The sequence below is a fragment of the Coregonus clupeaformis genome, chromosome 12, assembly GCF_020615455.1.
Source record: "Coregonus clupeaformis isolate EN_2021a chromosome 12, ASM2061545v1, whole genome shotgun sequence".
Lineage (NCBI taxonomy): Eukaryota > Metazoa > Chordata > Actinopteri > Salmoniformes > Salmonidae > Coregonus > Coregonus clupeaformis.
Window position 1 is genome coordinate 51,728,845 of NC_059203.1, and position 19,515 is coordinate 51,748,359.

The following is a 19,515-nucleotide window of genomic DNA, read 5'->3' on the forward strand; positions in this document are numbered from 1 at the left end:
ACAATACTTAACAAAAGTAGCTTATATTTTATTTTGATACTGTATGTTGGTATTTAGGGTATTTTGTAGTTGTATTTTGTAATTGTTATTTGTCATTTATGCCCTCCCTCAAACAAAAGGATGGTAGACCATATATCATTTATACTCTCAACAGTACAACAAAAGTAAAGCCCCACTTTTAATCTTATTTCATTAAGTGCACCATCTGCCTCAATCTCTCTCTCTCGCTCTATCTCTCTCTCTCTAATTGAATAAATGCTTTATTGGCATGAAGGGGTTGTTGCCACTGTTGTCAAAGAAATGTATATGAAGTATTACATAAATGAACAATATGTTTGAGCAGCAATAATAATATAGATCAACAAAAACAATTATACATGCAAATAATTCACAAAAAAATTAACAATTGAGAAACTACATCTGCTAAGACTCATGTGTATGACATGGCGGGAGCTGTTGTCTCTCTTATATTATGAGAGGCCAGGACATAATCTGGCGAGATCTACTGTTTCTACATTTTCTCCTATCAAAATGCAGATTTTCTCTTTAACGAGCAGTTCAAGAAATCCTGCAATTCTTTAACTTTCAAGAGATAAATACACTATATATAACGATGTGGACACCCCTTCAAATGAGGGGATTTGGCTATTTCAGCCACACCCGTTGCTGAGAGGTGTATAAAAACGAGCACACAGCCATGCAATCTCCATAGACAAACATGGGCAGTAGAATGGCCTTACTGAGCACAATGACTTTCAACGTGGGACCGTCATAGGATGCCACCTTTCCAACAAGTCAGTTCGTCAAATGTCTGCCCTGCTAGAGCTGCCCCGGTCAACTGTAAGTGCTGTTATTGTGAAGTGGAAACGTCTAGGAGCAACAACGGCTCAGCCGTGAGGTGGTAGGCCACACAAACTCACAGATAGGGACCACCGAGTGCTGAAGCGCGTAGCGTGTAAAAGCCATCTGTCCTCAGTTGCAACACTCACGACTGAGTTCCAAACTGCCTCCGGAAGCAACGTCAGCACAATAACTGTTCGTCGGGAGCTTCATGAAATGGGTTTCCATGGCCGAGCAGCCGTACACAAGCCTAAGATCACCATGCGCAATGCCAAGCGTCGGCTGAAGTGTTGTAATGCTCACCGACTCTGGAGCAGTGAAAACGCGTTCTCTGGAGTGATGAATCACGCTTCACCATCTGGCAGGTTTGGGAGATGCCAGGAGAACGCTACCTGCTCCAATGCATACTGCCAACTGTCAAGTTTGGTGGAGGAGGAATAATGGTCTGGCGCTGTTTTTCATGGTTCAGGCTCCTTAGTTCCAGTGAAGGGAAATCTTAACGCTACAGCATACAATGTCATTCTAGACGATTCTGTGCTTCCAACTTTGTGGCAACAGTTTGGGGAAGGCCCTTTCCTGTTTCAGCATGACAATCCCCCCGTGCACAAAGCAAGGCCCATACAGAAATGGTTTGTCGAGATCGGTGTGGAAGAACTTGACTGGCCTGCACAGAGCCCTGACCTCAACCCCATCGAACACCTTTGGGATGAATTGGAGCGCCGACTGTGGGTCAGGCCTAATCGTCCAACATCAATGCCTGACCTCAATAATGCTTGTGGCTGAATGGAAGCAAGTCCCCACAGCAATGTTCCAACATCTAGCAGCAAAGGGTGGCCAACTCCATATTAATTCCCATGATTTTGGAATGAGATGTTCACATACTTTTGGTCATGTAGTGCACCTCTTATTGAGTCATATTTGGAACAATGGAGTAGGAAGTGCTGTTCATGCTCTACTTCACCCGACCCACAGTGCTTACATAGTCTTTCCTCTCTGACCTTCCATGTTTTTCTATGGCATCCTGTCTCTATTGCCAGGCTATGGTAATTGAATCTGTGTATTGTTAATGTCTTCCTTTGTTTGAATTATTTGATTTTGACAAGGTGTTGTGCTAATTTGATATCTCTATTTAGAATTTGATAACATTGAAGTTTGTGATTAAATAGAATTTAAACACATAACACACACACACATACACACATACACACACATACTCATGCCCCTGTGTAACTGGCTAATAAAGGATGAAGTAACTTCAGCCAGAGGGACAGGTTGAATTAGCGTCCTCCCTCCACTCCATCATCCAGGCATGTATCTGCACCATCCCACCATCCTGGGGCATTACCATGGAGATGACCATAGTTACAACTTCAAACATACAGTATCGAACAAAACACTCATCTAAGATATCTGAAGAGTTTTGTAGTAGCCTATACATTGCATTTCAATCAGCAGTTGCTTCTTTTCTCCTGGGAATAGCTACTCAAATCTTCAATCCTAATTGGATATAGAACTTTTTGTACAGATGTCTTGTCTGTGCTCATATATTTAGTTTCCTTCATTTGGTTTGGCTCATGGCTGACAGAGACTGCTCCAGATACACTTGTTTTTGGGTTCGGGCTGACTTGTCTAATTGTCTAGAACTCGGGAATACTTTTGTGAATGACGACAGAACACTACAAAGTAATCTTAGTAAACCATGTAATTGTTTACACTTGTGTATGGTTAATAATAATTTGTACATTGTTACGATGGATTTGTCTGCTCTCAGTTACTGCATGTGATTCCCTTAATGAGCTGAATAGCAGCCGGTAGTGTGTTTAATATGACACAGCCTTCAATACACTCCTTCTCTCACCTGTGTTCAATTTAAGCACCCTGTTTTTATTGGCTCATACATCTTTGATGATAACCTACTAAGCTGTAATTGAGTTATCTTGTGTAAATCATAACAAGGACAACCTCTTCTCCACATTGTTTCTGAGCTAAGGTGTACTGCACACCTGAATAAATAGCTGGATTGTTATTATGTGGTGTCCCTCAGGGATCAATTACGGGGCCGCTATAGTATGCCATTAGGATGTATTATGAGAGTAAATCTGGTCATCAGCGAGGAACTGTTACTCTCAGGGTGGTGTTAGTTATCTACCCTGCAACTATGCACACTTGCTGGTACATTTCTTGTTTTCAGGGGACCAAAGTCAATGCTTGTTTTCCATGGGCCAGGTATTCCTCTCTGTGTCATGTTGTGTTTCTCTTCATGCTATCCATACAGTCCAAATGCATTGATCTGTTCTATAGTCTATCTGTACCATGATTTTGTGTATCTATTTTTGCTGGTTCATTTATTTTGGTAGCGTTTTAGAGCAATCATGAGGCTGAGCAAATGGAATCCGGTTTGTGTGCCCCCATTCACTCCCTGCTGGTCACAGAGATCAGCAGAACCTAATGTAATCATCAGGGAGTTTACTGTATACTGTCACGTAGCGCAAGGCCAATCGCCAATATCTCCCCCACATCTGCTCTACGCTCCAGTAACACAGCTCATTTACCCAAGCCAATTCATGATCAGAGAAAGAGTAACGTGTTCATATTGTTTACCCTCTGTGTTCAGCCAGTTCTTCCCTTGGGCTTGAAATATTAACTGGCATTAACAGGAATTCTAGGCAGGAAGGTGACCTCCGTGGAATGTGTACAAAGATTCTCGTCTTAGACGTCCCCCCCGCCCATTTTTCCTATCAAAGTATATTTTGTACTCAGGTCACCTCCAGTGTTATGTCTTATTAATCTTTCCACTTTGCACTTCTCACAGCGAAGCCAACCAAAAGCAACGGGGTGAGGGTTGACAGACTACTCACACTCTACAGTAGTCTTTATTCCTGCAACTGTAGAGAGAGAAAGGAGAGATGGGAATTTTCTAGCATTGATAAGCTGATTTAGCTCTGTGGATGAGATTGTTGTGGATATCATTGCGTCAAGAATAATACGCTTTTTAGATAAGAGGAGACTTTGTGTAGCGTCTTGTGAATTAAAACATTCTTGTTCAGTGTGTTTCCTTGTCACAGAATTGGGTAACGATTTACTTTGACTGTATAGCGACATCTAGAAGCATTTCATGAATGTTTTATAACAGGTCCATTTATAAATGCTTATAAATGGTTATGAATGGGAAAATAGAAATTACTTTACGTTGACTGCATAGAATTCATCTAGACCTTTAGTGTTGGTGTTATAGATCAGAGTGGCAAAGTGCACTTCATGCATCATTGACCTTAGTGAGAATAAGAAGAAGGTAAGTCCACGGGCTATAGATATGCTATGTATATATTTCATTAACCTTTAATAATGCGGTTGGAACATGTTATAACACGTTCATGAAATGCTCATAGATATGCAATTAATGGGTTATGGATATATAGTCCAAGTAAATTGTAAGCGAATTTTGGATAATCTCACTGCTGCATCCAACTATGTGTCCTTGTGTCAGACTGTATCAGCTATCAGCTTAGACTGTGAGATATGGAATAGTATCATGAGTAGTACTGCGTTACTATATATATACAGTATATCCATTTATTGACCCACAGGGCTATTCTTGAGACAATTCAGTAAAACATTCAAGTTTACCACATTTAGGTCATGGAACAACATGCCTTATAATTTATAAAGGGAAAGGAAGTGTTAAATTATTCACCAGATCATTCTATTGTTTTGGCTCAATGGAGAATATACCACAAAAACTCAGCCAGACTTCCACTATGAAGCCAGAGATTTTGCCGTGAGGCTCACTAGAAGTAGAAGTAGAAAATCAATTGTATTTTTATTTATTTTTTATTCTCTTTCAAAACAGACTCCAAGAGTTGTAATTTGATTGCTGCTCTCTGTGTTTTTATCTGAGAACGGTATAATTGTCTAGCTTCACCGCGACGTCCTCATGTTTGACCTACTCTGTCAGCAGATGGTCTGTCCCTTCAGATAAACAAACCATTCTCCACGTCAACCCCTCCACCCCATGCCCAAATACCCATACATACTCATAGAGTATGCTACGTTAACACCAATCCACTCAGCAGGATTAGGGCCAAGACTCTACAGTCTGAGAGAACCCTTGGCAGTGAGAGTCAAGAGATGTGACTGCATCTTTAGGGTTGAGATGAAAGATGAACAGTAGGCCATCTGGCTTCGTTCTTCTTTTCTTTCTCCTGCTACTCGATACTCTATTATTGTGAGGACGGGCCACATTTATCAAATGATCAAATCATCAGATCTGCTGTGCAAGAGCAGGGAGATCGTTCAAGATTGAAGTCCTAAGGACGTCGGGAAATACCAACAGTGAGTGCTATTACCATCAAGTAGACTTGGGTTTTTCTCTGGCGTTGTGGATGGGTGTAATCCCATGACTCTGGATCAGAAGGTTACGTGTTCGATCCCAGTCCTGGTCACAGTTTTTACTCTATCCCAAACCTTAACCCTTACCTTAACCATTTGGAATGTGTGCCTAAACTTAACCCTTAAAAAGAGGGATGGAGGTAGACAACAAGGCATTCCTGAATGGGCTAGGCCTCAGGGATGGGAAAAAGGTCATCCACATGGATGTATGAGCAGAACGTCTCTGTGCTGGTCTCTCCTTTAAAGACACACCTCTTAACCAACTGAGTCCTACCCACATTTCAGCTTGCATTACATGCTGGCCTCCCTCTGTGTCTGTCAGCAAACACACACAAACGGAACGGAATGGCTTATCATGTCGGCACTGACAGAGGAGGAATTAGCTTTTCATTAGTGATTGAGGAAATGCACTCTCTCTTACTCTCCCTTTATAATTCCCTCTCTCTCTCTCTCTCTCTCTCTCTCTCTCTCTCTCTCTCTCTCTCTCTCTCTCTCTCTCTCTCTCTCTCTCTCTCTCTCTCTCTCTCTCTCTCTCTCTCTCTCTCTCTCTCTCTCTCTCTCTCTCTCTCTCTCTCTCTCTCTCTCTCTCTCTCTCTCTCTCTCTCTCTCTCTCTCTCTCTCTCTACCTCCTTCTCTGTAAGGTGTGTGTGTGTGTGTGTGTGATGAGGTATGAGTGGTGGTGACAGGCAGGGCCAGGGCTGGAAGAGTGCTGCTGGCCCCTCTGGGCTGTCATGGCAGGACTTGATGCACCGTGACAGGGCCAGGGCCTGGGACCTGCACTCCAAACAGGACCACACCACTGAGAATGGGCTGAATCACTACAGCACTAACAGTTCATATAAGTTAATATAACTTGTGTCAGAGTAAATAAGAACAATAGCAGTCAGATTTATGAGGATGGAGGCCTCAAGGAGCACATTGTCTTGCCTTGTCACAAAAGCTCTGAGGTAATTTCTCCCCAGAGCACACAGCAAAATCAATGGTGTACATTTAACTCGGAAAGTGTCAAATGTACAGTGCCTTCAGAAAGTATTCACACCCGTGAATTAAAAATGAAAAGCTGAAATGTCTTGAGTCAATAAGTATTCAACGCCTTTGTTATGGCAATCCTAAATAAGTTCAGGATGAAAAATGTGCTTAACAAGTCACATAGTAAGTTGCATTTGCACTTTGTGTGCAATAATAGGGTTTAACATGATTTTTGAATGACAACCTTATCTCTGTACCCCACACATACACTCTTAGATAAAAAGGTGCTAAGTAAACCATACAGGGTTCTTCAGTTTGTCCCCCTAGGGGAACTTTTTGCAGAGGGTTCTATCTAGAGCTCTCTGTGTGGTTCTTCAAAGAACCCCCTGTATATCGTTTTACCTAGAACTCTCCATGAAGACTTCAACTGAAAACCCTTTTAACGTTGGCGGGTTCTTCCTGGAATATTTATTCACCCACAACCTACTTTCAAAATGAATTCCACAGTAAAATTGATAAGAAGACTACCCAAACCATTTAAACTGGAACAACCATTTCAGTAACGGGTGCAATAAACCTAACTGATTGGATTAGTTTAGAAAAATGTATGTTATTTATCTTTGTGTAGCATAAGATTAACCAATGTACATGCAAAAACACAGATATTTAAAAACAATCCTAAAAAATCTAGTTGCAGTAGAGAATGCTGGGAAATATGATAATGATGAGGGTGGTTTTGATGGGACTGTTTTACTCTCCAAAGTGTAAAACAATAACTCTACAAGTGAAATTAACACACACACCACTGAGTGTTAATTTCACTTGTACAGAGTGAAAAAGTTAGCTCCCGAATCAACACTAGAAATGTTACACACAGAAATCAACACTGGCCAATTTGCTGTGCAGGAATCACTTCAGGGTTTAATTATTATCTCCTCTCCTGGGCTTTAGCAGAGTGTTTACAATACTTCCTACAGAGAAGCAATGAGTAGAGATCTGTTGCTATGCAATGTGTTAACTGGCCAAGTCATGCTGAGACCACAGTCTCTGCCACAGATCAGCCCTGCATGAACACATCAATAAACAACACTATACATATCTATACACATCAATTACACTATACATATCTATAAACAACAATTACACTATACATATCTATACACATCAATTACACAATACATGGAAAGCAAACACAAAACACTAAAAGCGAAACACAGTCATATGAAACAAACACATTCTTCAGTAAAAAGGCCCTCTAACATCTGCTTTAATTGTCCTAGAGGCACCAACGCCACCAACTTTAAGGACTAGTCACAGACGGATCCTTTATTAAAGTGAAAAATAAACCTCTGAGTGAATATAGAATGCAATATCCCCCATAACTATATATCATGTTCTCCTCAACAAATTGAAACAATATTAAACAACCCTGTACAGTGTAGCGAGAGAAAGGTGAGGTAGGCTGTCTGAGGTTGTCAGAGGGTCACTAGAGTTTTTGCAGGAGGAATGGTCATCATGGCTAGAGTTCAGCTGTGATTCAGCCGATGCACGCAATCCCACACACACAAACGCATGCACACGCAGTCTGCATAGAGATAATAGTCTAATGCAGATTCAACTCTAACCTGTGTGTTTCCTGTTCCTCCTACAGGTGCAGGGGAGTCGGGGAAGAGCACCATTGTCAAGCAGATGAAGTGAGTTACAGACACATCTTTAATCAACAGTTTCTCTAACTGATAAGGACACATCAAGACCTCCTTAATTTTAATAGATTATGCACGCTATCCTCTTTTGGTTTCATCAGTCCTAGTCACCCAGTCCTCCTCACTCCTTGTGAGATTGATCTACAGTACTACTACTGACACATTGCTGATTCAGTCCTGGCAGACAGTCAATCAGGCATGTTGAACATATTAATTCGTTTTTTAGGCAGACACATGGAGGGCAAATCCTCTTGTCTTCCGGCCCATAATTGTCTTTGGCTACTGAAAGCATGAGTCTCAGTGCACCGAATGTTCAAGCCCTGTGGTTACTGTAATGACTGTGATCAAGCCGACACTCAATGACACGGACACGTTCACCAATGACGTATACAAAACATATGTGTATGTTTATGCCTCACTTACAGACACAGACACACGCACACACACTCTCTGCAGGTCATTCACTAGGTCCCCCCGTGTGGTTCTGGGATTTTTGCTCACCGTTCTTGTGATCATTTTGACCCCACGGGGTGAGATCTTGCGTGGAGCCCCAGATCGAGGGAGATTATCAGTGGTCTTGTATGTCTTCCATTTCCTAATAATTGCTCCCACAGTTGATTTCTTCAAACCAAGCTGCTTACCTATTGCAGATTCAGTCTTCCCAGCCTGGTGCAGGTCTACAATTTTATTTCTGGTGTCCTTTGACAGCTCTTTGGTCTTGGCCATTGTGGAGTTTGGAGTGTGACTGTTTGAGGTTGTGGACAGGTGTCTTTTATACTGATAACAAGTTCAAACAGGTGCCATTAATACAGGTAACGAGTGGAGGACAGAGGAGCCTCTTAAAGAAGAAATTACAGGTCTGTGAGAGCCAGAAATCTTGCTTGTTTGTAGGTGACCAAATACTTAAGTTCCACCATAATTTGCAAATAAATTCATTAAAATACCTACAATGTCATTTTCTGGAGAAAAAAAATCTCAATTTGTCTGTCATAGTTGACGTGTACCTATGACGAAAATTACAGGCCTCTCTCATCTTTTTAAGTGGGAGAACTTGCACAATTGGTGGCTGACTAAATACTTTTTTTGAGATTGAGGCAGATGGTGCACTTAATGAAATAAGATTAAAAGTGGGGCTTTAATTTTGTTGTACTGTTGAGAGTATAATTGATATATGGTCTACCATCGTTTTGTTTGAGGGAGGGCATAAATGACAAATAACAATTACAAAATACAACTACAAAATACCCTAAATACCAACATACAGTGGGGAGAACAAGTATTTGATACACTGCCGATTTTCCAGGTTTTCCTACTTACAAAGCATGTAGAGGTCTGTAATTTTTAACATAGGTACACTTCAACTGTGAGAGACGGAATCTAAAACAAAAATCCAGAAAATCACATTGTATGATTTTTAAGTAATTAATTTGCATTTTATTGCATGACATAAGTATTTGATACATCAGAAAAGCAGAACATAATATTTGTTACAGAAACCTTTGTTTGCAAATATGATAAAACTTACATACCTCTACATGCTTTGTAAGCAAAATCGTCAGTGTATCAAATGCTTGTTCTCCCCACCAGCATTATATATACAGTTGAAGTCGGAAGTTTACATACACCTTAGCCAAATAAATTAAAACTCAGTTTTTCACAATTCCTGACATTTAATCCTAGTAACAATTCCCTGTTTTAGGTCAGTTAGGATCACCACTTTATTTTAAGAATGTGAAATGTCAGAATAATAGTTGAGAGAATGATTTATTTTAGCTGTTATTTCTTTCATCACATTCCCAGTGGGTCAGAAGTAACTGAGTCAGGTTTGTAGGCCTTCTTGCTCACACACGCTTTTTCAGTTCTGCCCACAAATGTTCTATAGGATTGAGGTCAGGGCTTTGTGATGGCCACTCCAATACCTTGACTTTGTTGTCCTTAAGCCATTTGCCACAACGTTGGAAGTATGCCAAGAGTGTGCAAAGCTGTCATCAAGGCAAAGGGTGGCTATTTGAAGAATCTCAAATATAAAATATATTTGATTTCGTTAACACTTTTTTGGTTACTACATGATTCCATATGTGTTATTTCATAGTTTTGATGTCTTCACTATTATTCTACAATGTAGAAAATAGTAAAAATAAAGAAAAACCCTTGAATGAGTAGGTGTGTCCAAACTTTTGACTGGTACTGTATATGCAAAAAGAATTGTGACAAAACCATCAGTAGGCCTAGAGTTGAAAATGCGATGGAAACCCATTTTACTTGTATTTTTTATTTGGTTCATGGGAATCAGGATGGAATAAGCAGGATTTCCGGAATCCTCCAACCATCATTTTTGTCTATTATTGTGGTGTTGAACATGATAATGAAGTGCCCAAAGTCAGTATGCTTGGTTGTGTGGTGCATTGGGACAGAAACCTGTTGGTAGAAAATTCGTTGCATATACTGTATATAATTATAAATATGGAATCAAAATGTAGAATATCAGATTTCCCTAGCTGCTCATTGGTCGTAGTGTAATGAAACAGGCAGGAAGGGTTAGCTCGTCTGTGGTGGTCAGCGAACCCTCAATCCTCTGGCCCGTAGCCCTGCGTGGGATCGACTGTGCCGCAAAGCATGCTTAAGTGACAAAGTCGATATCAAAGTTTATAAACACAGGGTCGCTAAAGTTGTTGTTATTTGTGCTTGTAAACATTAATTTGAGTTAATTATATGAGGGGGGAGGGTGTTAAATACATTTTACAGTACATGGGGAGGGTCATGTGAACATTTTTGTAATGTTGGGGGTGGGGGGGTGGATGCATTATATATATTTTTTATGACACCTTGAGTTGGACCGGCTACAAAAGCATCAGTGCTCACCCTTAACATGTGTTGACGATACCACAGAATAAATGAACCCGGAATTACATTTACTCTCATGGCCAAAAATAACTATTTTGAAGCCACGCCCTTACTAAGCCACGCCTCCAGTCTTCTGAGCTGACCCAGTGGATCATAGCGCAATAAACCATGCAGCATCAATAACCCAACCTGGCTCTTTTTAAAGAAAACATCCAACTAAGTGACCCAACAGGCTGCGTCAAAATAACCAAATGTGTCTTCTGTCCTATATTTACCCAAATTGGGTTGTTATTAACCCAGCATTTTTTTGAGTGTGGTTACTACTTTTTAAAGCCCTTTCTCCAACTTGTTGACCCCCTTTCTCTTGGTAACTTTTGTGCCCCCTTCTATTCCTGACCAGTGTTAGGGAATGTTACTGGTTATGTTACAACGTTACTGCCATTAAAAGTAACTTGTTACATTACACCGTTACTTACTGTGGAAAGTAACTCGTTAGTCATTACATTACTTTTGCATTACCAAAAAAAAAAGAAAACCCTCTGAAAATGCCTTGGTTATTGTTATGTCCAGTAGAGGTGGCACACTACCTTAGAATGGCTTGCCTACTTAGAAATCGCGGGATTTTCAAAGTTGAACGTTCCGCTAAGCACTTAAAGAGTTGTCAATGCACCTCACTGTCAGCATCACTGATGTCATCGGACATCATGGGAGAACTCAAGACTGAGATCTCTGTCAGATTTCCTAATAGTTGTGTCCATTGTTTTAGTAAATTGAACCGTGTATTTTGCAATAAACAATGTCGTATTTTTTAATCGCATTATTATTTGGACTTTGTAGTTCAACATCCTATATTGAAATATAACTGTTCCACAAAAAAATGTGTGATGGAGGAGAAATGTATACACATTATGATAATAAAGAAAGTTGTATAAATAATAGCTTATGTCCCAAGTGTTCTAACGAAATTCCACATTAAACTATTGAAATGTTTGATGAATGCAAAGAAAAGTGTTGCATCACAACGTAATTCTATCTTGATGAATCCAACACCTCAAAATGAACATTGTCCATAAATCAAAACCAACATATAGGCAGCTTTATGAAACAAAATAAACAATGCATTTGGAAAGAATTCAGACCCCTTTACTTTTTCCACATTTTGTTACGTTACAGCCTTATTCTAAAATGGATTAAATTGTTTCCATCATCAATCTACACACAATACCCCATAATGATAAAGCAAAAACAGGTTTTTAGAAATAGTTGCAAATGTATATATAACCCCCCCCATGAAATATCACATTTACATAAGTATTCAGACCGTTTACTCAGTACTTTGTTGAAGCACCTTCGGCAGCAATTACAGCCTCAAGTCTTCTTGGGTATGACGCTACAAGCTAGGCACACCTGTATTTGGGGAATTTCTCCCATTCTTCTCTACAGATCCTCTCAAGCTCTGTCAGGTTGGATGGGGAGCATCGCTGCACCGCTATTTTCAGGTCTCTCCAGAGATGTTCGATCAGGTTCAAGTCAAGGCTCTGGCTCAAGGACATTCAGAGACTTGTCCCGAAGCCACTCCTGCATGATCCGGTTGGAAGGTGAACCTTCGCCCCAGTCTGAGGTCCTGAGCGCTCTGGAAAAGGTTTTCATCAAGGATCTCTCTGTACTCTGCGCCGTTAATCTTTGCCTCGATCCTGACTAGTCTCCCAGTCCCTACTGCTGAAAAACATCACCACAGCATGATGCTTGGTCGCAAATGGATCTTCCAAATGGACAATGACCCCAAGCATACTTACAAAGTTGTGGCAAAATGGCTTAAGGACAACAAAGTCAAGGTATTGGAGTGGCCATCACAAAGCCTTGACCTCAATCCTATAGAACATTTGTGGGCAGAACTGAAAAAGCGTGTGCAAGCAAGGAGGCCTACAAACCTGATTCAGTTACACAAGCTCTGTCAGGAGGAATGGGCCAAAATTCACCCAATTTATTGTGGGAAGCTTGTGGAAGGCTACCCGAAACATTTGACGCAAGTTAAACAATTTAAAGGCAATGCTACCAAATACTAATTGAGTGTATGTAAACCTCTGACCCACTGGGAATGTGATGAAAGAAATAAAAGCTGAAATAAATCATTCTCTCTACTATTATTCTGACATTTCACATTCTTAAAATAAAGTGGTGATCCTAACTGACCTAAGACAGGGAGTATTTACTAGGATTAAATGTCAGGAATTTTGAAAAACTGAGTTTAAATGTATTTGGCTAAGGTGTATGTAAACGTCCGACTTCAACTGTATGTAAATAAGGCATTTCTGTTTTTTATTTTTAATACATTTGCACAATAACTAAAAACCTGTTTTCGCTTCATCATTATGGGGTATTGTGTGTAGATTGATGAGGAAAAAAATTAATTAAATCAATTTTAGAATAAGGCTGTAACGTAAAAAAAATTGGAAAAATTGTAGGGGTCTGAATATTTTCCGAATGCACTGTACATATTAAAGCCACTAAATACAGGCCATTAAGTCACAACAAGCCCGACTTGAAATATCAACATGAAAATTCAAATAAACTGCACATTAATCTGCTGACCACGAATGCAAACTGTCAGATAAATCCTAAACATAATGCAATAAATGGCATGCAAACAAAGGAATTATTACAATCATCAAATACGCATACATGTTAATTTAGTTCACTCGGGGCGACAGGTTTAGCCAAACAGAAATCTAGGTTTGGCTGTTTTAGAGCAGAAGCACCGTCATCCTCAGCATCAACTGCAATCGGCTGGCGTGGGTCTTTCTCCACCAGTCTTGTGGAGCTGTGCCTGGCCTGAAGGTGCTTCTTGATATTTGAAATTGAGTTCTTCACAGTTGACAGGTGCTAATTACATTGTAACGCATTACCCCCAACACTGTTCCTGACTTGAGTGACATCAGCAGAATGCTCAGGTATGTTTTCCTTCCCGATCAGGATTATCCATGAGGATGGCTACTCAGAAGATGAGTGTAAGCAGTACATAGCTGTGGTCTACAGCAACACCATCCAGTCCATCATGGCTATCATCAAGGCCATGGGCAACCTCAAGATCGACTACACAGAAGCCGCCAGAGAGGTAAGACACACATGCAAACACACACACACACACACACATTTGGGCGTGTTTTTTAGGCTCCTCTGTTTCTGCAGTCAGATGATTAGAGAAGAGGTCCAGCTTTCCCTCTACACATCCACTAGAGCTCTTGAGTTACCATGTCCTGGGCCTTAAAGCCAAGGTTAGTCACTATCATCCATAACCACATGCTTGTTCCAAGGAGCCATTTCATGTACTAACACAGTTTGAAAAGAACAGCCAATAGGAAATTGTGCGTACCATCATGTAACCATTGAAATACCCCACCCTTTTGTCTGGCCCCCCATTAATTAGCACATGAAGGCCTTTCCACCTTGCAACTTTCCATGAGACCATTTCCCCAGGTGACTGAGTTGATTCCACAGGAGCTGGATCCTGCATAGATCCCAGATATATAAAGATATAGATATAGATAGATAAAGAAGTGCTTTATTTACAGTAATGTACTGTTAAACCAAAGTTTCTTTGAAATTTACGGTGACAGACTGTACTTTTTTTTTTACAGTAACTAACAGGTAACTGGCTGCCAGTAAGTTACCATAAAAACAAGTTACGTTTTTTACAGTGTACCTAATTACTTACCTGAACACTTACCTGAAATCCAAACCACTGTGTAGACGGTATGTTGCTGCTCTGGAGAAGACCTGTGCTTAATCCTCTCTGCCGCTCCTGTTGGACGATGGAAACACAAAAAACATCAACAACAACAACAACAACCGTTCATCCCACCACTCAAAGATCCCAAACCACCACCCCCCTGCCAGTATCCTGAACAACAAGTTCCATCCCCTACTTTCTATTTTTAATGAAGTTATTTACCCCCTCCCCCAACCCAAACCCCTTACCCTAAAAAGGGTTCGTATCTTATTCCCAACTATGTTGTCTAGAGGTTGACACAGGAACAGGACTCCCACGGGTCTTGCGGGTCCTACGGGATTCTAGCAGGAATGGGAGTCAAGTTCTAGAGTCAAGTTCGGGACAGGACGGGACAGGATCAACAGTCCACAGGAACGGGCAGTACAGGAATAGTTATAAACTGAGTTTTTTGGGTGGAAATATGTCATGTGTGTAGCATGTGTAGGCTAGGCCTAATGAATGTAGCATGTGTAGGCTAGGCCTAATGAATGTAGCATGTGTAGGCTAGGCCCTTCTGTCGGCTCACTCCTGCGCCTCGCTTCAGTTGTAGCCAGTCGGTAATGCCAACCAATGTCAGTAGGCTAAATTAAGCCTTTTCATATTATTCTGTATGGAAATCCAAGACAGTTATGTCTTGTTGCAGCCAAGGACTCATCACTAACATTAACATTAGAGCCAAGGAAAGAGCAATATTTTAGCTAAATTTGATGGAGTTGTCTTTGACAAGCAGGAACCGAGTACACAACTTTAAAAAAAATGCTGGGTCTTAATCAAAATCAAATAGTCTACCAACCGGAGAGCGGGACAAGCGGCCTGAAGCGGCATAGCTGCTCTACTCCCAAAAACTTTACTGTCAAGCCCAATTGTTCACGTATTTAACTAAACCCATGCCATCTGAGACCAAGAGTGAAATAAAAATAGATTATTTTATGCAGTACTGCCACTCAGCTTTTTTTTTATGTTCATGTTGTAAATGTTCATGTTTTGTAAATGTTCATATGTGCGCAGTGCTCAGCTGTAGGCTCCAGTTTTATTTAGGTGCTGTGCTGAGCAGACCTTCCTGCTGGGGTCTCTGTCCGCATCCTCCAGCCTTAATCCATCTACATTTAGGTCTTTTAGAATACGCTCTTATCCAGAGCGACTTATGCCTACATTCAGTGCATTTAACTAAAATAGGTAAGACAACCACATATCACAGTCACATATTGCATTACTGAAATTATTTTCAATACTTCCTAAACAAACACAATAGCCTACATATTTCTGCGCACAAAAATGGGCATGGGACAGGGTGTAGTGATTTTTATCTGTAAGGGACAGCAAGTTCCGCGGTTATTCCAGGGACAGTACAGGAAAGAAATTGACAGGACAAGACAAGAATGAATTTTCACTCCCGTGTCAACCTTTAATGCTGTCCCCACTGTGTTCTGGTGTACAGTTTTGACAGGTAGCATAAACAGTAGCCCAATAAATCCATAAGAGAGAGGAGTTGCTTTTTCTTGGTTGGCTTTATGGACAATTTGTAAACTGAAATACAGAAAGGAAACATTCCTTAATACCAAACGATAACAAGGCAAACCTAACATTTAAGAATAACAACTAAGAAATAAATACAGACGTTCCATAACAGTAGCCAGGCTAGAAAGCAGAACCATATAACAGTAGCTAGCTAACCTTGTAGCTCATAAATGTAAAAATAATGCCACAACCTTTAAACAAACATTTCTCTCATTGCATAATATCTAACGTTGTTATTATTAACAAATTGCTGTTTGACAATGTAGTGATCTCTGTTTGGCAGAGCTGTTTGTTTATGTCCATCGTCATAGTAACCACATGCCCCAAGGCTGCCTGTTAGCAAGGAATCTCTTTACATTCTAGATAGCAGTGAAGTTCTATTTACAAATAAAAACATTGGGTCCTTGAATAAGACACAATGTGTACAATTGCTTTAAAGTATTTTTATATTTTTGCAGGAGTACATGTTTCTGAGACAGGCCTAAAAGCAACAATATGTAACTTTTTGGGTGACCCGACCAAATTCACATAGAAATGTGAGTTATAGATCTTTCATTCCCGTTGAAAGCAAGTCTAAGAAGTGGTGAAATATATTTCACAGCGGTTTAGATGGTACAATGATTCTCTACACAATAACTGCTTGTTTTGCCACATAAACTGAAATTAGGCGAACTATTAGAATTTTAACAACCAGGAAATGGCAGAGCAATTTCTGCATAGTGCATCTTTAAGAATACCATGCATTAACCATTTCTTGCAAATTTCACTTCGACCTTTCTGACTTTCCCATCACTGCTTGAAACGTTTTTTTGCAATGAGCCATTAATGGGCCATTTATTCCTCTTTACTTGACTGTCTTTGAGCAAGACGATGTACCCTTCTTTTAGGTTCGGTCTCTCACATGGCCATTTCCAGCGGCTTTGCAAGTTAACAAGGTCTCTTTTCCAACAACACCATAAGGTATTGGCTTTGAACTTGCCTCCACTGTCATTTGTAGAGGTCATTGACACCGAATTCACCAAGGGGTGCAAGATGTACTTCAGTTTTTTTAGTCAGGAGCATTGCTGGTGTCAGAATCAGGGTCTGAGGATACGGGCACTAGAGGTCTCGAGTTGACTATGGCAGTAACCTCTTCCATGAAGGTGGTTAGTACTGCATGTGTCAGTTGTGTGGGCCCTACTTGTTACATCATAGATTCAAGAATCTGCCTTATGACTCCTATCATGCTTTCCCAACTGCCTCCCACGTGAGATGAGTGTGGGGGTTGAAGATCCACATACAACCTTGTCCACTCAGATACCTATCTATTTTCTTGTCATTGCCATTGTTTGAGTCAATCTTGAGCTCTTTGCAAGCACCAACAAAGTTGGTTCCCCAGCCGAGTGTATTTGCTTTGCTAGTCCTCGAATTGCAAAAAAACTCCTTAGTGCATTTATGAAACTTGAAGTGCCCATAGATTCTATAACCTCAATGTAAATAGCTCTTGTGCTGAAACATGTAAACAGTACTGCCCACCACTTACTGTTTGCTTGTCCACCTCTGGTGCGACATGTGGTGATTGAAAAGGGTCCAAACACATCTAATCCTGCATAAGAGAAGGGGGGGTTGGTACTCAGACGATCCAATGGCAAGTCTGCCATCTTTTGTGTTTCCATTTTTCCTCGAAGCTTGCAAAATGTCACACAGTTGTGAATGAGGCTACTGATGCATCGTTTTCCTCCTATGATCCATAGCCATACTGCTCTCACGGCTCCCTCTGTGAAGTGTCACCCTTGGTGATGCACCTGCTCGTGGTAGTGGTGAATGAGCAGAGTGGCAATGTGACTATGCCCAGGAATAATGAGAGGGTTTGTCTCACTGTTTACCAATCCTGAATGTTTCAGGCGAACGCCTACTCTGAGTAGGCCTGCCTCATCTGTGAAGGGGGAGAGGGACCAGAGAGGGCTTTGTTTGTGGATTTCTCTTTTCTCTGAGGTGCATTTGAGTTCATTTGCATATGACTCTCACTGAACAGTGCAGATGAGTTCTTTCTGTGACAGAAGTTTGTTACAGATGTGCAATCCTTTACAACCGTTTTCTTTTGATGCCTTACTGAAAGAGTGGGAGATGTGCACAAGCCTTGCTATTGCTTGAGTAAGAGACTTCCAGGTAGAAAACCTTTTGAAACGTGCAGTATCTAGCTCACTGTTGTCCACACGTGTTACACAGGTGGTGACTGGGGAACAGTTTTCAATGTCAGTTTCTTGGCTTAGTAGTTCAAACGAGGTGCTGGGTTCAGGCTGCACTTTTTCTTGGTTGTGCAAGAAGCTTGGACCTGACAGCCATGTTGTTTATGTCAGTTTACCTGCAGTGACTGATCTTGAACCGTGATCAGCTGGGTTTTGGTCAGTAGGAATGTAGTTCCATTGTTCTGGTCTTGAAGACCTTCTGATTCGCTGCACTCTCATGTGAACATAGACATAAAACCTTCTGGATTCGTTGTGTATGTAACCAAGTACCACTTTGGTAACATACACATATAAGTTGACAGCATTGAATTCAATGTCCATTTCACCTACAAGGACCTCATTCATCTCAGTCATCTCTACCGCTAACACTGCAGTACAGAGTTCTAGACTGGGAATGGTGATTTCTGGATGTGGAGCGAGCCTTGCTTTCCCAAGTAGAAATCCAACATCTACATTGCCATCTCAATCAGTAACTCAAAGGTAGGCTTCAGCTGCGATAGCTACTGTAGAGGCGTCACAAAACACATGTATCTCTCTTTGTTCACTGCACTGTTAGGAGAGATTGCTTTGTGTGTCCTATGAATCTTGACATCTTGTAGTTATTTGAGGGCATCCCTCCATTCACTCCATTTCTTGTGTTTTCCTTAAGAGAGAGGAGCATCCCAGTCACAGGCTTCTGTGGTAACAGAGCTAACAGTTTTGGGGTGTTTTTCAGCAGATCAATGGCCTCTTCTTCAGTGGTAATTGACCTTAGCCCATCGTCGACATAGAAGTTTCTGTCGATGTAAACCTTTGCCACTGCTCCGTATTCTGTTTCCCCAACAAAGGCGGCTCGTCTCAGTCCGTAGGTGGCTACAGCTGGAGATGTACAGTTTCCAGAGATGTGAACTCTCATTCTGTACTCCACTATTTCATTCTCAAGTTTGTTGTCCTTGTACCAGAGAAAACTTAGGAAGTTGTAATGTTTCTTTCCTGGACCATGAAGCAGTGGAACATCTGGTGGATGTCGGCTGTCACTGTCACTGGTTCCTTTCTGAAATGAATGAGGACCCCAAGAAGGTTGTTGTTCATGTCTAGCCCTGACAGGAGTACATTGTTTAGGGACACACCGTGGTTCTGAGCACTAGAGTCAAACATCACTCTGATCTTTCCTGGTTTCTGTGGGTGGTAAACCCCAAAGAAGGGTAGGTATCAGCACTCCTCTCCTTGCTCCAGAGGGGGTGCCATTTCTACATGTTCGTTGTCAAATATTTTT

The 19,515-nt window shown here is 41.0% G+C and overlaps 1 protein-coding gene across 1 annotated transcript in view; it reads left to right on the forward strand.

Annotated features, from left to right (window-relative positions):
• LOC121578386 (guanine nucleotide-binding protein G(i) subunit alpha-2) overlaps window positions 1-19,515 on the forward strand; it is a 201,988-nt gene that overhangs the window by 127,316 nt on the left and 55,157 nt on the right. Inside the window, exons 2-3 of the mRNA XM_041892743.2 lie at window positions 7,850-7,892; window positions 13,719-13,860. Coding sequence (XP_041748677.1) covers window positions 7,850-7,892; window positions 13,719-13,860 — 185 coding nt within the window. The remainder of the gene's footprint in view (window positions 1-7,849; window positions 7,893-13,718; window positions 13,861-19,515) is intronic.